Raw genomic sequence first — 20015 nt, 5'->3', positions numbered from 1 at the left:
GGCACAGTTTGCTAATAAGAAATGTTATTTCTTGAAGCTCAATTTCAAATTTTATCAAATAAAGCAGCTACACAAAAATGAGGCTTTAATCCATCGAAATGTTAGTAGTAGAATTAGTGGTAGAATTATACAAAAACAGGATTTCTCTTCTTAATTAAAATTTATATTCTCACAGTGACTCACTTTAAATCTTTTTAGTTTTAGGCATTTGGCTGCATTTGAAATGTCATTCAAAGAGTAAAATGACAATTTATGTCTGCAGATGGGGGTTTGTAGCTTGTATCCATGAAACTTATTGGTTAAAAGAAAAATGGGTTCTATTGTTACTGTCTCCCCAATTTTTTTTATAGCAATTAAGGCATAATTTTAACTGAAAGTCACAAAAAAATAAGTATCAGAGGGTTAGTCGTGTTAGTCTGGATCATGTGGCAAATTGCCAGTACTGTTATGCGGGGTCTCGCGCTTTCTCTTCTTTGGGGAAGGTTTCAGGGCACCATTGCTTGCCTCTGAACCGGTATTTTAATTACCCCACGAGTGTCCTTGAGGAGAGGAGTGGAGAGGGAGGGACCTGGGCCCGCTGACCTCTTCTCCAGGTCCCAACCCAGGGGCCCTGAGGTTTATGGTGAACCACTTGAACTAGCGGTTCCTTCCCCTGGGCTACTTCCCTCTCCTGCCCTTCAGCTTGGGAAGGGGCTTCTTGCCCTCCTTTTACACAAGCCAGGTGCCCCTTATCTAGGGTTTCTTTTGGATTTCTCAGCTCTCCACAGCACTCCTCCAAACATTCTTTTTGTCTCTCTTCAATACTGTTCTCTTCTCCAACTCCTTCAAACTGCTCTCTGCTCCAACCAAACCTTCCTGCTCCAACTCCCACTCTGTCTGACTGAAGCAGGGGTTTTTATCACATGACTGACTGCTGGTTCTCTAATTGGCTTCAGGTGCTCTAGTTAATCTATAACAAATCTTCCTCCCCTTGCAGGGAATAAGGCTTCCTGCTAACACTCTCCTGCTGCCCTCTGGCCATGCTGTATCACAATCTGTAAAAAGCAACAGAGTCCTGTGGCACTTTATAGACTAACGGAAGTATTGGAGCGTAAGCTTTCGTGGATGAATTAACATTATCATTGTAATGTTCTTTATAAGATTAACTGTTCTAATAGAAAAGATCACCCTAGCATCTATTATGTTCTTTTGAACCCAGAGTAGTCTGAAAGATATGAGAAATTTGAAGATCGCAGCTGGCATAACCCAATCTGGCAGGTTTAACTTGAGGTTAGTAGTGCTGTGTGTTAGGGAAGGGACCTGACTGTATTCCTTCCATACATTTTTTTTAAGCTTAAGGAAAATTGGAGCCTGTATCAAGACAGAAGCTGAAGGTCTGTGTCTCCAAACCATTTGTTCCTTATCCTAATTCAGTATATAATGGATTTTTTTCAGATTCCTGGCAGTTCAGGGGGAGGGGAGAGAGAGAGATTGGATTCGAACCGAATTTGAAAATTCTGATAAATTTCAGCAAATTGAAAAAGTCCATTTTGGGTGGAACAAACCATTTAATTCAACCTGAAACATTTTGTTTCAAGGCATTTTTACAAGGTTGGATTCACAAAGTGGCCAAAGGAAGGGGTGGTAATGCCTCTCTGATAAGGTTTAGCCCTGTGATTAGGGCACTCAGCTGGGATATGGAAAACCCAGGTTCAATTCAACTGTTTCCCTGATGGGGAGAGAGGATTTGAATAGGGGTCTCCAACGCTGCTTAGGAGAGTTCCCTAAGCACCAGACTATGGGATGTTCTGATGTGGGACTCTCTGTTAAAGTTGTTCTACTTTGAATAAATAATTAGTCACTGGCACAAGGACATGGACCTGGGTCTCTCATCTCCTTGTTGAGGGCTGTAAGCAGCAGGCTATAGAGACACATTCTTTCTCTTGCCCAGAGACTATTTAATTATTTCTACAACAATGGCTTCAACAGAGGAAACTGAGAAAATCCCAACCTACACTACCTACCTCTGACCAGAAAAGCAAAGCAAACCTCACCCTTGCAAGGCTGCCTCCCAGTTCACAAATTGCATTAGTCTATTAATTCATCCAAAATATAATGCAGTCAATTTTTTTACTCGTGTTTAGTCTCTGCTGACCTTTCATAGATCACTCAGGTAGCATATAGTGCATGTTCATTCTTTGGATACTTTATAGTAATATTCCTTTTGTAGTTTTTTCTTTCAACTGGTAAACATTTTGCAGCAATAAAGAGAATAGTTAATATCACTATCTTTTAAATGTCATGATCTTTTTAGAACTCTAAAACTCTTATAGGAGTGTTTGGGTTTTCATATCAATCTTCTAAGACTCTAATGTATCTAATATTTTATTTAACAAGTAGTAAATCTTCAGAAGTAGATTTTAATTTAAATTTTAACAGTTAATGAGAGCAACTGAGAGTGCATCTAAACATGATTTTTTTCTAATTTCATTAGGAATATGAAATTAGAATAAAGCTTAGTAAAAGATCTACCATTAATAATAGATTACTCAGTTTGGTTTTGTTAATTAAATAATATTCTATCTGGTGTATCCATCAATGCCATATTTGAGTTTTGACAATTGCAAGTCAGCAAAAATATAGATGATAAAATTTGTATGTTTGCAATAGTGCAATAATGGCACTTTATTAATCTTTTAGACCTCTTACACCAGATTTTCACCTGCTGTGAATTATTACCTATTTTCAGGCAATATCAACTGTGTTTCAGAAATTCATTTTTTTAGAGAAAAGGTTTATATTAGTATTCATATAAACACCCTAGAAGCAGTGTAATTTAGTAATTTATCATGAAATTTAGGCTTCTAAAATTCAAAAAGTTAATTGATTAGAAGGTAGCAAAAAAATTAACTACATTAAAACTCATTACAGAATTGGTTCACTTGCTATTTAAATGTGTGTGGCTAGGGGTAAGATGTGGCAGGGCCATTGACTAGTTGAGAACAAAGTTCAAATCCAAACCTCAGTCACTATTGAAACAACGTAATCCCAAATGTTGCGTGTCACAAAGCCACCAGGTAAATTAGCATAATTGTCTTTGTTCAAAAAGCTGGAAGTATATTAGCTGAGCCACTATATTTAGGGAATTTTCTCATTACATGCTTGCACTATGGCTACCCCAATGCTAACAGTCCCTTACTTTCATAAACACTAAAATTGACTCACCATTATTTAAATGCATGATGAGTTTCATTTTTCTATTAGCCTTCAATAAATGTTAGGGGAAGAAAACTTTTTTAAATTTTGTAAAGACTCATCACGACTTTTAGATTCTTCGGATGCCCATGCAGTCAAACAAACATTTCAATTACACTCTTCACTATGTTGAGGGAGATGGAAAATACATGCCTGCAATACATTCAGTGTATTAACAAATTATGAAGCTCATTCAAATTAGAACTTGTTAATATTGTTTTGAAATGGCTAAAATCATTGGGAAAATCTCTCGATACCTATTTAAATTTCTTATCGACCAAGGTAATTAAAAATAGCAAAGCTTGCTGTATGAAATTGCCTTTGAATCAGTATGGCATTGACGAATCTGGTCTTTTATTTCTATTTCTTTTCATGAAATCTTAGTTATGTCTGAATCTATACTATGCTGAAATGTACTCTGGGGAAGGAGGAAAATTAGTTATCCATCAAGTTTTCCATTGATCTAGAAATGGAACATCTGCTAAAGTCAGAAGTGGCTTGCTGGCTACGTTTAGCAGCAAAGGAATCTGCATGTGATCAGCTCTGTTCAATCTAGTAGAGGTTTCTGCAGTCAATATTAATTACTCTACAGGATTTCAGGAGACATGAGAGAGATGGAGAGACTAACTAGCTGTAAAGTTCAATAAAAGTAAACCCTGGACCTAGCAATGCTACTTGTGATATTTGTCCAAGCAGTGTTGTTTTTTTCCATATTAACAGTTTTGTGGTCAAGTGCATTACATCTGCCACACATCAGAATTTGTGATCTGCTTCAATGGGGCTGACCACAACCAACTGACTCACATGCACTCCATCAAATCATATTCCTGTAGACTTTTATCCACAGATGTAATTCTTATGGCCTGATTCAGCAAAAATATCTGCAGTCATTAAGGCCATTTAAGTCCTCAAAAGCCACATGGGGCTGAATGGTGGCCAACCTGTTAATAGGTAAGGTGTTCACATAATAGCACTCATTCCAAGTAGAGTCTATCATTCAGCCCCTGGAAAAGTGTAAGACAACTTTTGTGCATTGGCTCAAATCCTTTTGCATGTACAGTTGCTGAAAGAGAATGCATACAGATGCATATTTACATGCTCAATAACCATTTACTCACATGGGCATAATAGATGCAAAAAGATCCATAATGTTTGGGTCTCGTTTTATGAAATCTAGTTACAATAAGCCATTTAAATGACTGCGACACAGGCGGTTTTTACCCCTTAAAATCAGAAAAGCATCTGTGACTGCAGCCCAAGAAGCTTGTATAGCTTCTGATGATCAGTGACTCTGGAGACTTACTGGGGGTGCATAGGGTGTTAAAATGGCCACTAATGGAAATGAAGATGATGCAAAAAGTGTACCCTAGTGTTGCAGGGGGGCAACAGTTGGGGTTTGTTTGCCCGGTGTGCGTATTTTTAATGACCACACCGGAGTGGAGAAGCAAGTATTTTTATTTGAGTTAAATGAGGTGCAAGGAGATATAAAATTTTAGATTATGCACGCATTACTATTTGTTGCCATGTTTTATATACCTTACTTGTTTACAAAGATGTTTACAGGTGCTACAATTCATTATTTACAATTTATTAACTACCGGATTTTTTAATTAACTATATCCTTAACCCATACTACTAACCCCCCCCTTTGATCGATTACATCTTGTACCATAAACAAAAGAACAAAAGAAAATGATAAATGATTACATGTACTTATGCTAACTTTAAAGGAACATATTGTTTAGCTCAAAAGGCAGTCGTAGGCCTGAGAATGTAAACTTTTGACCCCACGCCATATTGCCAGTTACCTGGAGCACTGCACCCCCCAACAATCCCCCCTTTGAGAATACTCAAAGGCCTTTTATTGAGTTTTCTCATATTTATTACTTAGAATAAGATTAAAGGGCAAGCCACCTGATGTTGGCAGCGAGACTGCCCTAAGGGGGTACATTTTTGTTGGTTGACGGAGGGCAGACAGACAACTTTTACAACAAGGCACTTTTAACTGCAGACCACAGCAGAAGAGCAAACCAATTGCTATTACTACTAGCAGGGAGGTAAAAATGCTTTTAAGCCACCCAAACCAATTACCAAAACCCGAAGAACCCCACCAATTATTGTCACTCACATAACGCAAAATAGTAACAATGTCACGCAACTTAGCTAGTTTATTTTTAATGCTTTGGCTGTGATCAGAAAGGTTAAAGCAACAGAGACCTTTAAATTTTTTACAGCCATGATTATGCCTTAAGAGGAGGTAATTTATTGCAGCGCGATTTTGGAGTACCCCTTCTCGGACCCCTGTGAGTTCCGAGGCCAAGTTAGAGATTAAAGTGGAAGTTAGATTAATGGACTTGGCAAGGGCACAGGCCACTTTAGCAAGCTAGAGCTCTGCATTTAAGGCCAGGCCTGGGACTTCGACCAATGAAGTAGCAAGGGCTATGGCCTGAAATTTAGACATCAAGTTTACTTTAGAATCACATGTTTTGTCCAGAGGCAGGCCACGTCAAGCCCTCCGGGCTCGGGTAAGTCTAGGTGTTTTTAAAACTAGAGCATGGCCAGGGACAACCCCCATGGTTAATCGTTCGAGAGAACAAGGGCCTTCCGAACTGTTAGCTGGGACATAGGTAAATGCGGTTAGTCCACAGAGCAAAAACCACCCACGGGAAGGTATAAGTGTGCAAAAAAATAAGAAGTCGGGGTTGGGGAAACAGAACAATTTATTTTATGGTTGGTTAAATTAGTATTAACCTTCTGTGCCCCTACAATAGTAAAACAGGAAGTAACATTTGAGGACACGGCCATTAGCCTAATTTGAAGATGATGCTGGTTTGTATAGGGCTTAGGACTTGAGATAGAACCAAACCGAGACAGATGCCCAGCTGTTAATTTAATATTGAAACCAGCAAGTTTAGTATATTTGTGAATTTTTTGCAAGGGCATAGCCACCCCCACAAAGTGTAACCACTCCCTACACAAAAGTGGGAAGAATTAGAGGCTGTGACAGCTAAAAGGGCCCACCAGTTATTTTCTGGGGAGCGGAAGGATAAAGGGGCCAGCTGTCCAGAAACAGTAAACACCCATACAAGTATTAAAAACATGGCCAAATTAGAGTTATTTGCATTTAAATAATAACTTGAGTTCCAAATTTTTCGATGCTCCGGTCCCAGTAGGCTGAACTGTCCGCTGATCGGGGTCTGGATTTTGCGGTGGAGGTACAGCTTTTAGTTGGGAGTAGTGAATCCAGCTTTTGTGTCCCTTTACTTCAGCTGCCTTGTGGGACACCAGTAAAACGAGATAGGGTTTTTTTACTGTTTCAGGAGGTGTTTGTCCTTTCAGGTACGGACAGGGATGAAGTTACCTGGCTGTAGGGAGTGGACAGGTGCATTCAAAGGGAGTGGCTGAGAGTCCTTAATGTACCTCTTGAGTGTCTGATTAGTGCATTTTACCACTTCACTGGCCTGTGGCCTCCAAGGGGTGTGAAGTTTCCAGTTGAGCTGGAGGATATTTGAGACATTCTTGACAATTTATGAGGTGAAGTGTGTTTGCTGGTCAGACTTCATCCATCGAGGTAGGCCAAATCTAGGAAAAAATTTTTTTAACAAGTTTAAGAGCCACAGTTTTAGCAGTGTTCCTCGGTTAATACTGTGATCCTTTTTTTGATGAGCCTGTAGTGCATTACTGCTACCTTTAAGGGGAGTTGTACGGCCTTCAAAAGCCGAAGAATTTGTAACCCGTGCTTGACCGGAGAGCCCTGAGCCATTAGTAATTCCCTTTGTTTCCACAGACCTGCGTGGGCATGTAGCACACCAAAAGCATATTTAGAGTTCGTGAAGATATTAACTCTTTTTCCTTTTGACAATTTAAGCGCACGAGTTAAAGCCACTATTTTAGCTAGCTGGGCTGAGGTCCCGGGGGGGCAGGCTTTTTGCCTTCACAGTTTTATGGAGAGACACAACAGCATAGCCCACCCTTCTAAGTCCATTTACAACAGTGCTACTGCCATCCGTGTACCACTCATAGTCTGCGTTAAGGAGAGGTCGATTTTTCAAATCCTGACGGCTGGAATACTGGGCATTTATAACTTTCAAGCAGTTATGTTCTTGGCCCTCTGTTTCTGGCAGCAAGGTGGCTGGGTTAAGGGAGGGGCAAGCCTGCAGGGTAACTTCGGGGTTTTCTAAGAGCTTAGCCTGATACCAGGCTACCCGAGCTTGAGTGAGCCAGAGACCCCCCTTTGTGTCCAGTAAGGCTTGGACCATATGTGGAGTGTATACTTGAACAGCCCCCCCCAAAGTCAGTTTTTTTGCTTCTTTTAACACCAGAGCTGTAGCTGCAACTGCCCGTAGGCATGCCGGCCACCCGTTAGCAACCTGATCCAATTGTTTGGAGAAATAAGCCACTGGGCGTTTTCAAGAGCCCAATAACTGTGTAAGTAGTCCCAGGGCCACCCCTTTTTTTTCATGTACATACAATTGAAAGGGCTTAGAGAGATCGGGCAGACCCAGAGCTGAGGCTTCCATTAATTTTTTTTTTATTAAGGTAAAGGCATTATTTGCCTTTGTTGTCCAGTAAAATGGTTTCTGATCGGTCCCTTTAACACATTTATACAGTGGCTTAGCTAGCAGTTCAAAATTTGAAATTCATATGCGGCAAAATCCTGCCATTCCCAGGAATGCTCTGAGCTGCTTGTGATTTCGGGGAGTAGAGACTAGACAAATAGTTTTAAGCCTCCCCCTTGAGAGCTGGCATTCCCCTTGTTTGATTTGGAAGCCTAGGTAACGTACTTCGGGGAGGGCAATTTGGGCTTTATTTTTTGACACGCGATACCCCAGCAGCCCGAGAAAGTTTAAAAGACTTACGGTTGCCTGGAGACATACTTTTAGTCCCACTGCTGCAATTAATAAATTATTAACGTACTGTAGGAGAAGGACTTTGTTCTTATTTTTCCATTCTTTCAAGTCCCGGGATAAAGCTTGACCGAAGAGAGTGTGGGAGTTTTTAAATCTTTGTGCCAGCACCGTCCATTACAGCTACCTTTTATTCCTGTTTGTGTCTTCCCATTCGAAGGAGAAAATTTTCTGGGACTGTGTGTTCACCAGAATTGTGAAAAAGGCATTCTTTAAATTAAGAACTGAGAAACATGAATACTGTCCCCCCACAGAGGCTAGCAGCGTATGTGGATTGGGCACGGAGGGGTGTAGAGTCTTAACCCGCTTGTTGACTGCTTTTAAGTCCTGCACCAATCGATAACTGCCGTCCGGTTTCTGGACTGGTAAGATAGGGGTATTCCAAGCTGAGTGACACTTCTGTAATACCCCACACTGCAGGAATTTATCTATAATTTTCTGTAATTTCTCCCTGGCCTTTTTTTAAGCATCAAGACTTTGCTTATATTTTTGTTTTGCTTCTGCCCGTGCATTAGCTAAAACCTGGTTTCACTCCACTTTAGAGAGGAGTGTTCACAGAAGTACCTGGCAGTCATTCCAGTCAGGTTTATGACTAACCAGACAGCCTTCAAAAACTGAAATAAATCGGGAGGGGTTGGTAGAGAATTTCCCTGCCTGCGCTTTGAAAGCCGCTAGATTCACAAGATTAAAAGGAACATGAGTACACCTGCATAGTGGTTAACTTCTCAGTAGCCGTAGCATTGCGAGCGATTCGGGTTTCAGTAATTAAAGGGTACAAACCTGTGGTGGGCTCAATTGGCGGGATTGATGGGAATTTGTCACCATACAATGGGGGTGCTATGGCCGAATGTGACCCCGCTCCTGCTATTACAGTAAATGAGTTTTAAACATTTTTACAACTCTTCCCTAAGCCTGTTGGAATCAAATTACACTGCTTCAAAATATCTGTTCTGTTTTATAATGACATAAATATCTGACCATACATATGCTCATTTCTTTTACCAGTTTGCTGACAAAATAAAAGAAGTTGGAGGATTGTATTATAATTAATTAAACCCTCCGGTGGCCACCGTTCCTGATTCTCCAGCTGATATTGAGGCCAGTCTATTGTACAATATTTTTTTAGTTTACCTTTAGTTAGTGGATTCATTTTAAAGATTTTTCAATTACCGAGAATGCAACCAGAATGCATTCTAAAGGTGTGCACGCTACCTTATCCTATGACTGTCCCTGTCCCATTCCTTACCGGGAGACCCTGGGCGTTCCCAGGTCTTAACAGGTGACAGATTAAACCTTTTAACTTGTAAACTTGTATTCTACCTGATTCCCGAGACCGGTTTTTCACCGTTGCTCAGGACCAAAACTTCTTCACTTTCTGGGGCGTTGCACCGTTGTGCCTCCCGGGGTCAACCGTACCAGACTTCGCTGAGGCCCCTGGTGAAAGCACCGGTGCGCGCTGGACATTAGCGATTGTCTCTATCCGTCGGCCACCGGAGAGGGTCCGGGCAAGGCTAATTTTTAGCCTCTGACGTCCCTTCGTGGTCGCCAAAGCTGTTGCAGGGGGGCAACAGTTGGGGTTTGTTTGCCCGGTGTGCGTATTCCCAATGACCACACTGGAGTGGAGAAGCAAGTATTTTTATTTGAGTCAAATAAGGTGCAAGGAGATATAAAATTTTAGATTATGCACTCATTACTATCCGTTGCCATGTCTTATATACCTTACTTGTTTACAAAGATGTTTACAGGTGCTACAATTCATTATTTACAATTTATTAACTACCGAATTTTTTAATTAACTATATCCTTAACCCATACTACTAACCCCCCCTTAATCGATTACAACTTGTACCATAAACAAAAAAACAAAAAAAAATAATAAATAATTACATGTACTTATGCTAACTTTAAAAAAACATATTGTTTAGCTCAAAAGGCAGTCGTAGGCCTAAAAATGTAAACTTTTAACCCCACGCCATATTGCCAGTTACCTGAAGCACTGCACCCCCCAACACTAGGATGACCTATTTTAAAGGTTTAGGTTGAAATCCTGGCTCCACTGAAGTCAATAGCAAAATTCCCATTGATCTCAGTGGAGCCAGCATTTCACACTTAATATCGACCTTGCAGAGCCAGTTTAGACAATGATGACAAATATGCAGCTCATTGGGCCTCCACAACACCAGGAATGTAGAAATGATACCTAGAGGTTGGCCTTTATGTTTCACTGCTATAGAAAGTGCAGGGATACAAGCTGCTTTGTGCTGACTGAGACCTCTATGGAGATACCTTGAGCCCCCTAAGGGAAATTACACACACTATATCTGGACCCATTCCCTACTGGTTCCCTCTGTGGGGAACTAATGAAAACCTTCTCTCCCCTTCCCACGTGCCATCCCCTGTTGGCATGGCAGAGTTGGTTGAGAGAGGCTAAGATGGAGTAAGCTATACACTGAACTTGTGCTTTGCAGCTGGGGCCTCAATTGCATAGCTATGCTGGGGATAGGGGGAGGGCAAACTGGTTCAAACTAACCTCACTGCCTGCTTTATTTTTTTAGTTGTTTCAAATGAGTCATGTAATAAAGAGCTCACAAAAATGTCTATAGTAGTAATCATTTCCCCCTGTACAGCTACATGTTTATAAATATGCATGGAACTGTGATAGGATGTCATATGTCATGTAGGGTTGAGTCGATTGAATCACTTCATGTAATATAATGTGATTGTGCAGCCCAACTTGATACAGTGCAAGGTGTGCTACCTGATAAATAGTTACAAAGAGCAATCTTCAAATAGTTAAAGGAAATTGAGCTCTCACAAATAAAGGTGATATTTAGAGTTTGCTTTTAATCTCTACCAACAAAAAGATTCAGATGAAGTCTTCAGCTTCCTTGTCTTTGTGTGGTAATTAGCAGGTGTTTTTTCCTGCTAAGCGTGGGAGGAAGCAGGCAGTGAATGACTGATTCAGTTTATCACTAATGCATGCAAGCCTCACAAAAACAAATCTTTGAAATGGCATAATCTATACTTAAAGCCAAAGTGCAAGCAACAATCAATCACATTTTCATTCTGAAGATGCACTGATGGCAGCTTTAATAGCACTTCTTATGCTAATGAGGAGAAATTAGTAAATTCTCATTTGAAAGAGGAGATTGTATTGTCATCATGTCTCTACGTTTTGCTTTTGGCTGTGGGTTTTTTTTTTGTTTCTGTTTTTTCATGTGCTGAATTTGTGTCAACTGATTTGCAACCCAGGTGAGGGATGTTAATGTAGAGGGAGATGACATCCATGATGGCAAGGATGATGTTCTGAGTAAGGCTGTTAATGTTGTAGAGTTTTTCAAGGAAGTTGGTTGTGTACTGGAGTAAAGTGGCCCCTTGTGTGGTTTGAGGATGGTTTGTATGAGTCCTAGTATTCTTTCAGTAAGAGGGTCATGGCCAGATATGATGGGTCTGACTGGATTCCCTTGTTTCTGTATCTTGGGAAGCGTGTAGAAGGTCTCTGGGGTGGGTTTGTGGGGTATGATTTTGTAGAGTTTCTCTTGGAGTTGTTTGGGGAAGGACTTGATTACACTCTTAAATTCCTGGGTGAATTGCATGTGTGAGGTCTTCTCCAAGTTCTTTATAATAGATGCTGTCAGAGAGCCTCATTGAGGCAGTCATCATGGATGAGGACTACAATGGTACCCGCTTTGTCTGCTGGTTTGGTTACTGTCTGGTGATTGTATTTCAGGGACTGTATTGCTGTGCCCTGGGAGATAGAGAGATTACGGTGGATGTAATATTTGTTAGGGAGATTTTTAAGAGCAGATTAGACAAAACCTGTCAGAGATGGTCTAGATAATACTTAGACCTGTCATGAATGCAGGGGACTGGACTAGATGACCTCTCAAGATCCCTTCCAGTCCTAAGAGTCTTTGATTCTATAAGTGTTTAACTTAAATTTTGTTCCCACCAACATAACTGCCCAGCTATGCTGACTTAAAAACTCTACATCCATGAGTGGCATAGCATCAAGGTCAATGTAGTTAGGGCAATGCAATGTCAGTGTAGACACTGCATTGTTTATGTCAACTGTTACTGGCTTTCAGGAGCCTTCCTATAATGCCCCACAGTAACAGTACAATAGATACAAGCTATCCTGGTGACGACATATACTGCTGACACAAGGAGCAAAGTGTTGACACACGTAAGTGATGTAATTACTGTGGTAGCTATATGCTGATGTAAATTAGGTCAACTTAATTTTGTATGTAGACATGGCCTCTTAGTTAGGCATATCAGAACACGCAGACCAGAGGAAGAGGTGATGAAGGGACATGGTATGGGGGCAGAGATGGTGTGAGGTTGGGTATTGGGGAGAAGGGGCAGTACAATGGCGTTGCATGGTGGTGGGACCATGGTTCAGGCATCTGTGCCCCACTCCTTTTAGGGCACTTCTGGTGCTCCTACTCTGAGTACCTTTCCCAGACCTGAAGAAGAACTTTGTGTCTCTTTCTCCAACAGAAGTTGGTCGAATAAAAGATATTGCATCCCACACCTTGTCTCTCTAAATTATAAAATGAACAGTCAAAGGAATCATGTTGCCTGTTTATCTAAGTCAGGGTCAGCAACCTCTGGCATGCGGCTCACAAGGGTAAGCACCTGGGGGGCCAGGCCAGTTTCTTTATCTGCTATGTCAGCAGGTTCGGCCAATTGCGGCTCTCACTGACCACGATTCGCCATCCCAGGCCAATGGGGGAGGTGGGAAGCCGCGGCCAGCACATCCCTCGTCCGCGCCTCTTCCCACCTCCTCAATGGCCTGGGACGGCGAACTGCGGCCAGTGGGAGCTGCGATCAGCCAAAACTGCCTATGTGGCAGATAAACAAACTGGCCCTGCCCGCCAGGGTGCTTACTCTGGCTATCCGCGTATAGAGGTTGCTGATCCCTGATCTAAGTGCCTCTGTTTGTCACTCTTTCTGACAAATAGTTAAAAATAAATTCTGTTTTACTAAGATTCACAGCACATTTGTCAAGTTAGGTGTCTAAATTACAGAAAAGAGCAAAGCAAGAACAAAATTAAGGATAGCAATTTCCAAAGCCAAAGACCCTCATCAGAGAGAACCCTGCCTCAAGACATGCAATGGAAAAACTAAGGTTCCAAGAACCTGTCATCTTAACTGCTATGATGAATTGTAAGGTGACAGTCTGTGTTTAAGATAATCAGATCTGAGATTAATACGTTTTTCAAATTCTTCAGTACCTCTTGAATTCCACATGTAAATTTACAGTACAGAAACTTGAAAACATACTACCCTGAATTCTAAATAAAGTCCTATTAGGAATGTAGTGTCCTGCTCCTTGCTTTATGCAGAATACTGCACTCACATTCACTAGATACTGTGTATCTCCATGACCCGAGCTTGATGCCTTCTACCTTATAGTAGGAAGTCAAGGTGTTAATTTTAACCTGCATGGTTCTAGTTAACCTGTGATCTGGTTGTCTGAGAGATCACATCTCTCTCTGTAAAATTGTACCCTAGTTGCAGTCAGGGGAGACACTGGAGCTGGACCCTCTACAGTATAGACGAAAGATGTTATTGAAATAAATATTACACTGTTGCATTTAAGCAAGAAAACATGACAGAATGCGAACAAATTTCCCTCAGATTAGAAATGTACAAACTGTCTCAATAGGAAATGCCCTGATGCCTTCAAACCAGTTTGTCTGAATACTCATTATTCCTTATAATGTATCCCCTAGCGAAATTAATGCAGTCACATACTCAATCAAGGAATTTTAAAGTACCATGGCCATGCTCAAGCAAGTAGCATTATTGTTGCTACTTGTAATGCTATAGCCTTTCAATCAAATATCTTTTTTTTTAATGTAAAATTTCCAAAGTTTCACACTGCTAGTTGTGATAGTTTTCCAATAATCTCTTTACCTTATTGCTGATTAATAATATAAGATATACAACCTATTTCTGTGTAATCAGATGCTTTCTCCTCTATAATCAGCCTCTGTCTCCTATTTCATTCATTCAGTAAAGTCACAAGCCATTGGTTTGTGACGTGAGACTTGTTTCTGTCTTGATGAATTTTGATATTCCAAATACTGCAGTGAAGCATGACTGAAGGAATTATCCAGGAAGAAAGTGTTTCTAGTTCAGGGAGCTCTTCTGGTCTGTTGTACACACATAAACACAGCTCCTTGATGTTTGATTCCAATGTGGAAGAAAATGCAGCTCAAGTACAAAAGAGTATAGTGGGGAATTGATTTAATGTTATATGTGTGAAGTTGCTAGTGTGGCTGTAGTATGATTTGATCTGTAAATGTTAGAGGATAGAGTGTACAGTTCACAGGGAGAAGAACAATATGAAAAATGTCATATATTCATTTTGTACAGACAGGCAGCACTAGTCCTGCACTCTGCATGCTTTTTTTAGACAGGAGCTGTTAAAATGTAAAAAGAAGTAAAGTGAGAAAAGGATTTGTTGTTAGTAAATAGCTGAATTCAGCATTGAATGAATATAACATTACTTATGGCATGCAGTAGAATTGTCAGTCAGGCCTCCTTTTCAAGCAGTTGACATTCTCTATGGCTGGTGCATAATACTGTCCAGAGAATTAAAGGATGTTAACGTTTCATTACTCCTGCCATTGATTTTTCTCTACTTACTTCACAACAAAAATCAAAATGTGACCTCTTATTCCGCAGAATTAATTCCAGAGCACTTGCCATTATTGACCTCCTAATGAAAATTAATGATGGCTTCTTTCATTCAGTCTTACAAGTAAGCACAGCAAGCAAATTTCCAAAAAGGGTGATTTTTTTTCCCCTCAGACTGAAATGAAAAAGGCCATATAAGATTAAATATAAATCTTATATTAAGGCAGCATTAAGTGTGCAAATTTAAACACTCAAAAGTTAGAAAATTCATAATATTTTAATTATGATTTCAATTACATCATTGGGGCCCAATGCTGCAAAAACTTAACCATGACAGTAGCTTTACTTATGTACAGTCAGTGAGACTACTCATATAAGTAAAGTTACGTCCATGTTTAAATCTTTGCAGCATTGGGCCCTTTATTTGTTTATATTGCACATATTTGGTCACATCCTGCCCTCCTACCCCCCTTCATCCTGCATGGGGAAAACTGAGGATGGCATAGCGCAGCATTTACACTAAGCACTTCTGGGCCCATGCTGTGGGGCAAAGTAAGCAGGCCCTGGGTGCTAGATCAGTTACTTGAGGCAGCAGACTTAAGTTAGAACAACATAAAGCCACCTTTGCCCTCCATCAACTTCTGCAGTCTTGCACTGAGCACAGTTCGGCTTGACTGGGAGTTCTTGGCCACTGTATATATATTAGGCATTGCATATATTAAGGTAGTCTAAGATATTGCAGTACAAACATGCCGTGCGTGGCTAATTAACTTTAATTATTTCATTTCTGGACTTTTGGGTGTTTAAATATGCAAATGTTGCACTAACAAAGATATTTACTTTCTTTTCTCAAGGCAGGAAAAGGCTTTATATTATTTTTTATTTTAGTGGAATTAACTCCCTCTGTTCAAATAACACCAAACAAAACAGAAAACAAACAGGTGAATTGATTGCTTTTATATCCCTCCATACAAATATATATGTACAAATCACCTTCAAGGTAAGACCATGGGCTCTCTTATATCTGTGTAAATTAGGCATAATTCCATCAGTGTCAAAACAGGATAAATGAGAGGATCCATATCTGGAAGTGAAAACTAGCTACTTTATCTATGGCATTTGCTGATGACACAAAATTATCTAGTGAAAACATATTATTGTCTGAAGATCAAGTCAAAATACCTCATTTTCTTTCTTTCTTTCTTTAGACAACAAAGATTATGATGCATATCTATCCTATACCAAAGTGGATCCAGACCAGTGGAATCAAGAAACTGGGGAAGAAGAACGATTTGCTCTTGAGATCCTACCAGATATGCTTGAAAAGCATTATGGGTACAAATTGTTCATACCAGATAGAGATTTGATTCCCACTGGAAGTAAGTTATATTCAGCCTTGTGTGTGTTTCCTATATGGGGAAAACAGAAAATACATATATGTTCTAACAATGTACTTTCTATCATAATATCCTCAGAGTCTTATCTCTGAGTTTTCTCTATCATTTTAAAAAAATATTTTATCTGATTTTTGGGGTGCACTTTTAATATATTTGTTGGCTTGCCTCCGTTCTTCCCTAAAATATCACTTGCGTATTTGGTTGGTATTATTTTCAGGTAAGATGATAGGGTTCAGGAAAGACATAGAAAGGAAAGCATGACAAGCCCAATATTTTGTAGGGTTTGGTGAGGAGCCTTTTGATCTATGAATCAAATACTGATGTCCTTAATCTGTTTTAACTCAGTCCATACTTGGACAGATTCCCATAGCCCTGAATGTGCATTGAGTAAAATCTGAGTAAGGACTCAGAATTTAGCCCTTTGCTTATTCCAGAAATGAATCAAGCTTTTTATAGGGAGGATAATCGACCTGTGTTGAAAGTAATACAACAATGGAGTGATACATTTGTGGCTCTTTTAAGGAATGCTATATGCCAGGGCATTCTGTTAGTATTCACAGCAGATGAGTTTTTGGTGTGGCTACTGGAGATCTTCATAGAGAGCAAAATTAGCTAATTAGTGCTTAGTTTTGTTCATTTACTACTTGTTCATGTTTATTTTGCATAGTCTTGCTCAGTTTAGTTACTGCTTTAGTGAGAAGTTGTAAAGTCCATCTCCATAGCTTCCATGTAGTCTTCAAACTGCCACCTTCTTACTGGATTATTCTAATTTACTTTTACTAAAGGCAGTAACAAATCTTTTCTCTTAAAAAGAAAAAAAATAGACACATTAGCAGCAAAGTTGTTAAGATCTGCAATAATCTGAACATTAATTCACAGAAGGCAACGTTGTAGATGCCTGGGGAAAAAAAGACAGATTAAGGGTCCAATCCTGCAACATAGACAAGAGAGTAACTTGTGAGTTTATTGTGTATGATTGGTTCCCCTAAATCACATGGTCATTGTTCTGTTACTGCACAGAATGATTTTTAAAACAGAAGAATGATGATGATAATGCCTAACCTTGCTCACATTAAGATGTTGGTATTGTACAAAAAATTAGCCAGTACCCAAATATTCTAATGAATAGAAACCCATTCACGAGGGGTGTAAGGGGACTTGAATGAATGTACGCAATCAATACTGTTCCTGGATAGGAGAATTTAGCCCATTTGTTTCTACTGAGGTTTTTGGTGAGATACTTGCTTTGACTGATCTTGAGCAACTGTCTTTTTTTATAGCCTACATTGAAGATGTGGCAAGATGTGTAGACCAAAGCAAGCGACTGATCATCGTCATGACTCCAAATTATGTAGTAAGGAGAGGCTGGAGTATCTTCGAACTGGAAACCAGGCTTCGGAACATGCTAGTCACTGGAGAAATTAAAGTGATACTGATTGAATGCAGTGAACTCCGGGGAATTATGAACTACCAGGAGGTCGAGGCCCTGAAACATACCATCAAGCTTCTAACTGTCATTAAGTGGCATGGACCAAAATGCAACAAGTTGAATTCTAAATTCTGGAAACGTTTACAGTACGAAATGCCTTTTAAGAGGATAGAACCCATCACACATGAGCAGGTTTTAGATGTCAGTGAGCAGGGGCCCTTTGGGGAACTGCAGACGGTCTCAGCAATTTCAATGGCTGCTGCCACCTCCACTGCTCTTGCCACTGCCCATCCAGATCTGCGCTCCACCTTTCATAATACGTATCATTCACAGATGCGCCAGAAACACTATTATAGAAGCTATGAATACGATGTACCTCCTACTGGCACCCTGCCTCTTACCTCAATAGGTAACCAGCATACCTACTGCAACATCCCTATGACACTTATCAATGGGCAGCGGCCGCAGACAAAAACTAACAGAGAGCAGAATCCAGATGAGGCTCACACAAACAGTGCAATACTGCCCCTCTTGCCACGGGAGACCAGTATATCAAGTGTTATTTGGTGACAGAAATGCAAAGGGGGACCCCACCCCCCTGGAGTAGGAGCTAAGTGTGCAGTCTGGTGCCTGGAACTACATCCTCGACTGCTGCTGTTAAACATGCATTACAATCTATAAAATACGAGGAAAAACAGGGTCTTGTACATATGTTTTTTGCAGTTTCTTTGTAGCATCAGTCTTCCTGTTTTACCCATGTCTCTTGCCATTCACATTTTTGACTTTGTTTTATACGTCACTGGAATTTGTATATTACGGTTTTTTTAAATGAAGAGACTGCTGTATAGATAGGAAATCTTTTTTGCTCCATTAGTATAGTTTTCGAAATTTTTTAAACATTTCTTGGGAATGCTTGGACGAAGCTATGTTAATATCAGAAGCACCATCCATTTTGTTGGCCTGCCTAGCCTGATACATGAAGGCCATGCCTGCTGCATTTCACCATTGTGAAGAACCTTTGTTCTTAGGAGGACCCCGCCAATCATTCTGAGCTCCAATTTCATTACTTATCCCATGACAACACTTTTTCCTCCCGCCTCCCGTTATGATGGTTCCATGCTGGGTAACACTACAGACAGTCTGATCATCTAACATTTAACCCAGTAAATGCTTGTCAGACAAGATATACCCAATATGTATCAATTGCCTCACAGTAATCACTACAGAGTGTGTAGAAAGTAGAGTTTGTTTTTGTTTTATGATGAGTTGATTTGTATCCCTTTTATTTATATAAAGCAACAATCCTAATTCGATCACTTCTGGAACAGTGTGAATGTGTGAATGCTTGTTTTTGTTAAGCCTTTGACTTTTTCTTCCCCTCCCCCTTCAAATTCTGCAAATGAGGCTATTTGCAATTGTCAAACAAGTAAGGTAATAGGTAAGGTAATCGGTGTTGAAGTGCAGTAAATCCTGCTGAGATTTACAAGGATGGCTTCCAAACCAAAGGGGAGTAGAAGGACAAATATCAACTATGGTTTGTCACATTGTATTATAGAAAATGGATTTTTCTAAAAAGTCAGAGCAAAACATTTCTTTCCAGCTTAGTATGGATTCCCCTTGTATTTGAATGTTCCAATCACTGTAATTACTTTATCAATGATATAGTCACATTTGAGTATTTTTATATTTTGTTTTAACTTGTTACAATAAGTAAAACCTTATTGATTTCAAGGTGATTTAAATGAGAACTCAGGTAGCAAAAAAAGAAATTATGAATACCAACGAACATCAGTGTTGTAAGAATAAACATTTATTTATACAATATTAATACTGAAATTGGACATGGAAGCATTAAAAACCATTAAGTTTATTGAATAAATAAACAAACTAGTTTAGTTTTTAATGCATGATTCCATCTTTGAGGATTGCAGATTACATGTGTGCCATTGCTCCCAGATTAAAAAAAAAAAATCCCTGTTCTGATATCTCTAGAACTAATGGAATAAAGATCTTGTCCATATTTATATTCAAATGATGCAAAAGTCACTTTCCATTTTAGAAAATTTAAAGAGTGGAGTTAGATTTTTTTTCTTTTAAAAGGCCATATTCTCTGCTGGTGTAAATGGAACTAGTGGAGGTGGCCCAATGACCATCAGCAGAGGATTAGCCCTCTTTTTTTTTTTTTTTTAAATATAACAATATAACATGAACACTAGGAAGCAGCTTTTTAATTATTTCAGCAACTCATTACCTGTTAGGGATTTTCCTAACAGCTGACTGGTTTTGGCCAATATAATGGATGTTGTGTGATTTGTTCATTCTTATTATCACTATATTCAAAAAAATACAAGTTTTAATATTTTGGTCTCATTAGTAAGATGTGATTGGTCAAAAATG

General features: G+C 39.7%; 1 protein-coding gene across 3 annotated transcripts in view; it reads left to right on the top strand.

Moving 5' to 3' along the window:
• Window positions 1-19811, top strand: part of IL1RAPL1 (interleukin 1 receptor accessory protein like 1) — a 1154051-nt gene extending 1134240 nt beyond the window's left edge. For all 3 annotated transcript variants that reach the window (XM_050936563.1, XM_050936564.1, XM_050936562.1), the window contains 2 exons: window positions 16001-16171; window positions 17470-19811. In XM_050936563.1, the coding sequence (XP_050792520.1) occupies window positions 16001-16171; window positions 17470-18188 (890 nt within the window). In that variant the 3' untranslated portion in view covers window positions 18189-19811. The remainder of the gene's footprint in view (window positions 1-16000; window positions 16172-17469) is intronic.
• The last annotated feature ends 204 nt before the right edge of the window (window positions 19812-20015 follow it).

The sequence above is a fragment of the Gopherus flavomarginatus genome, chromosome 1 (genome assembly GCF_025201925.1).
Source record: "Gopherus flavomarginatus isolate rGopFla2 chromosome 1, rGopFla2.mat.asm, whole genome shotgun sequence".
Lineage (NCBI taxonomy): Eukaryota > Metazoa > Chordata > Testudines > Testudinidae > Gopherus > Gopherus flavomarginatus.
This window is presented reverse-complemented; position numbering and strand designations above follow the sequence as displayed.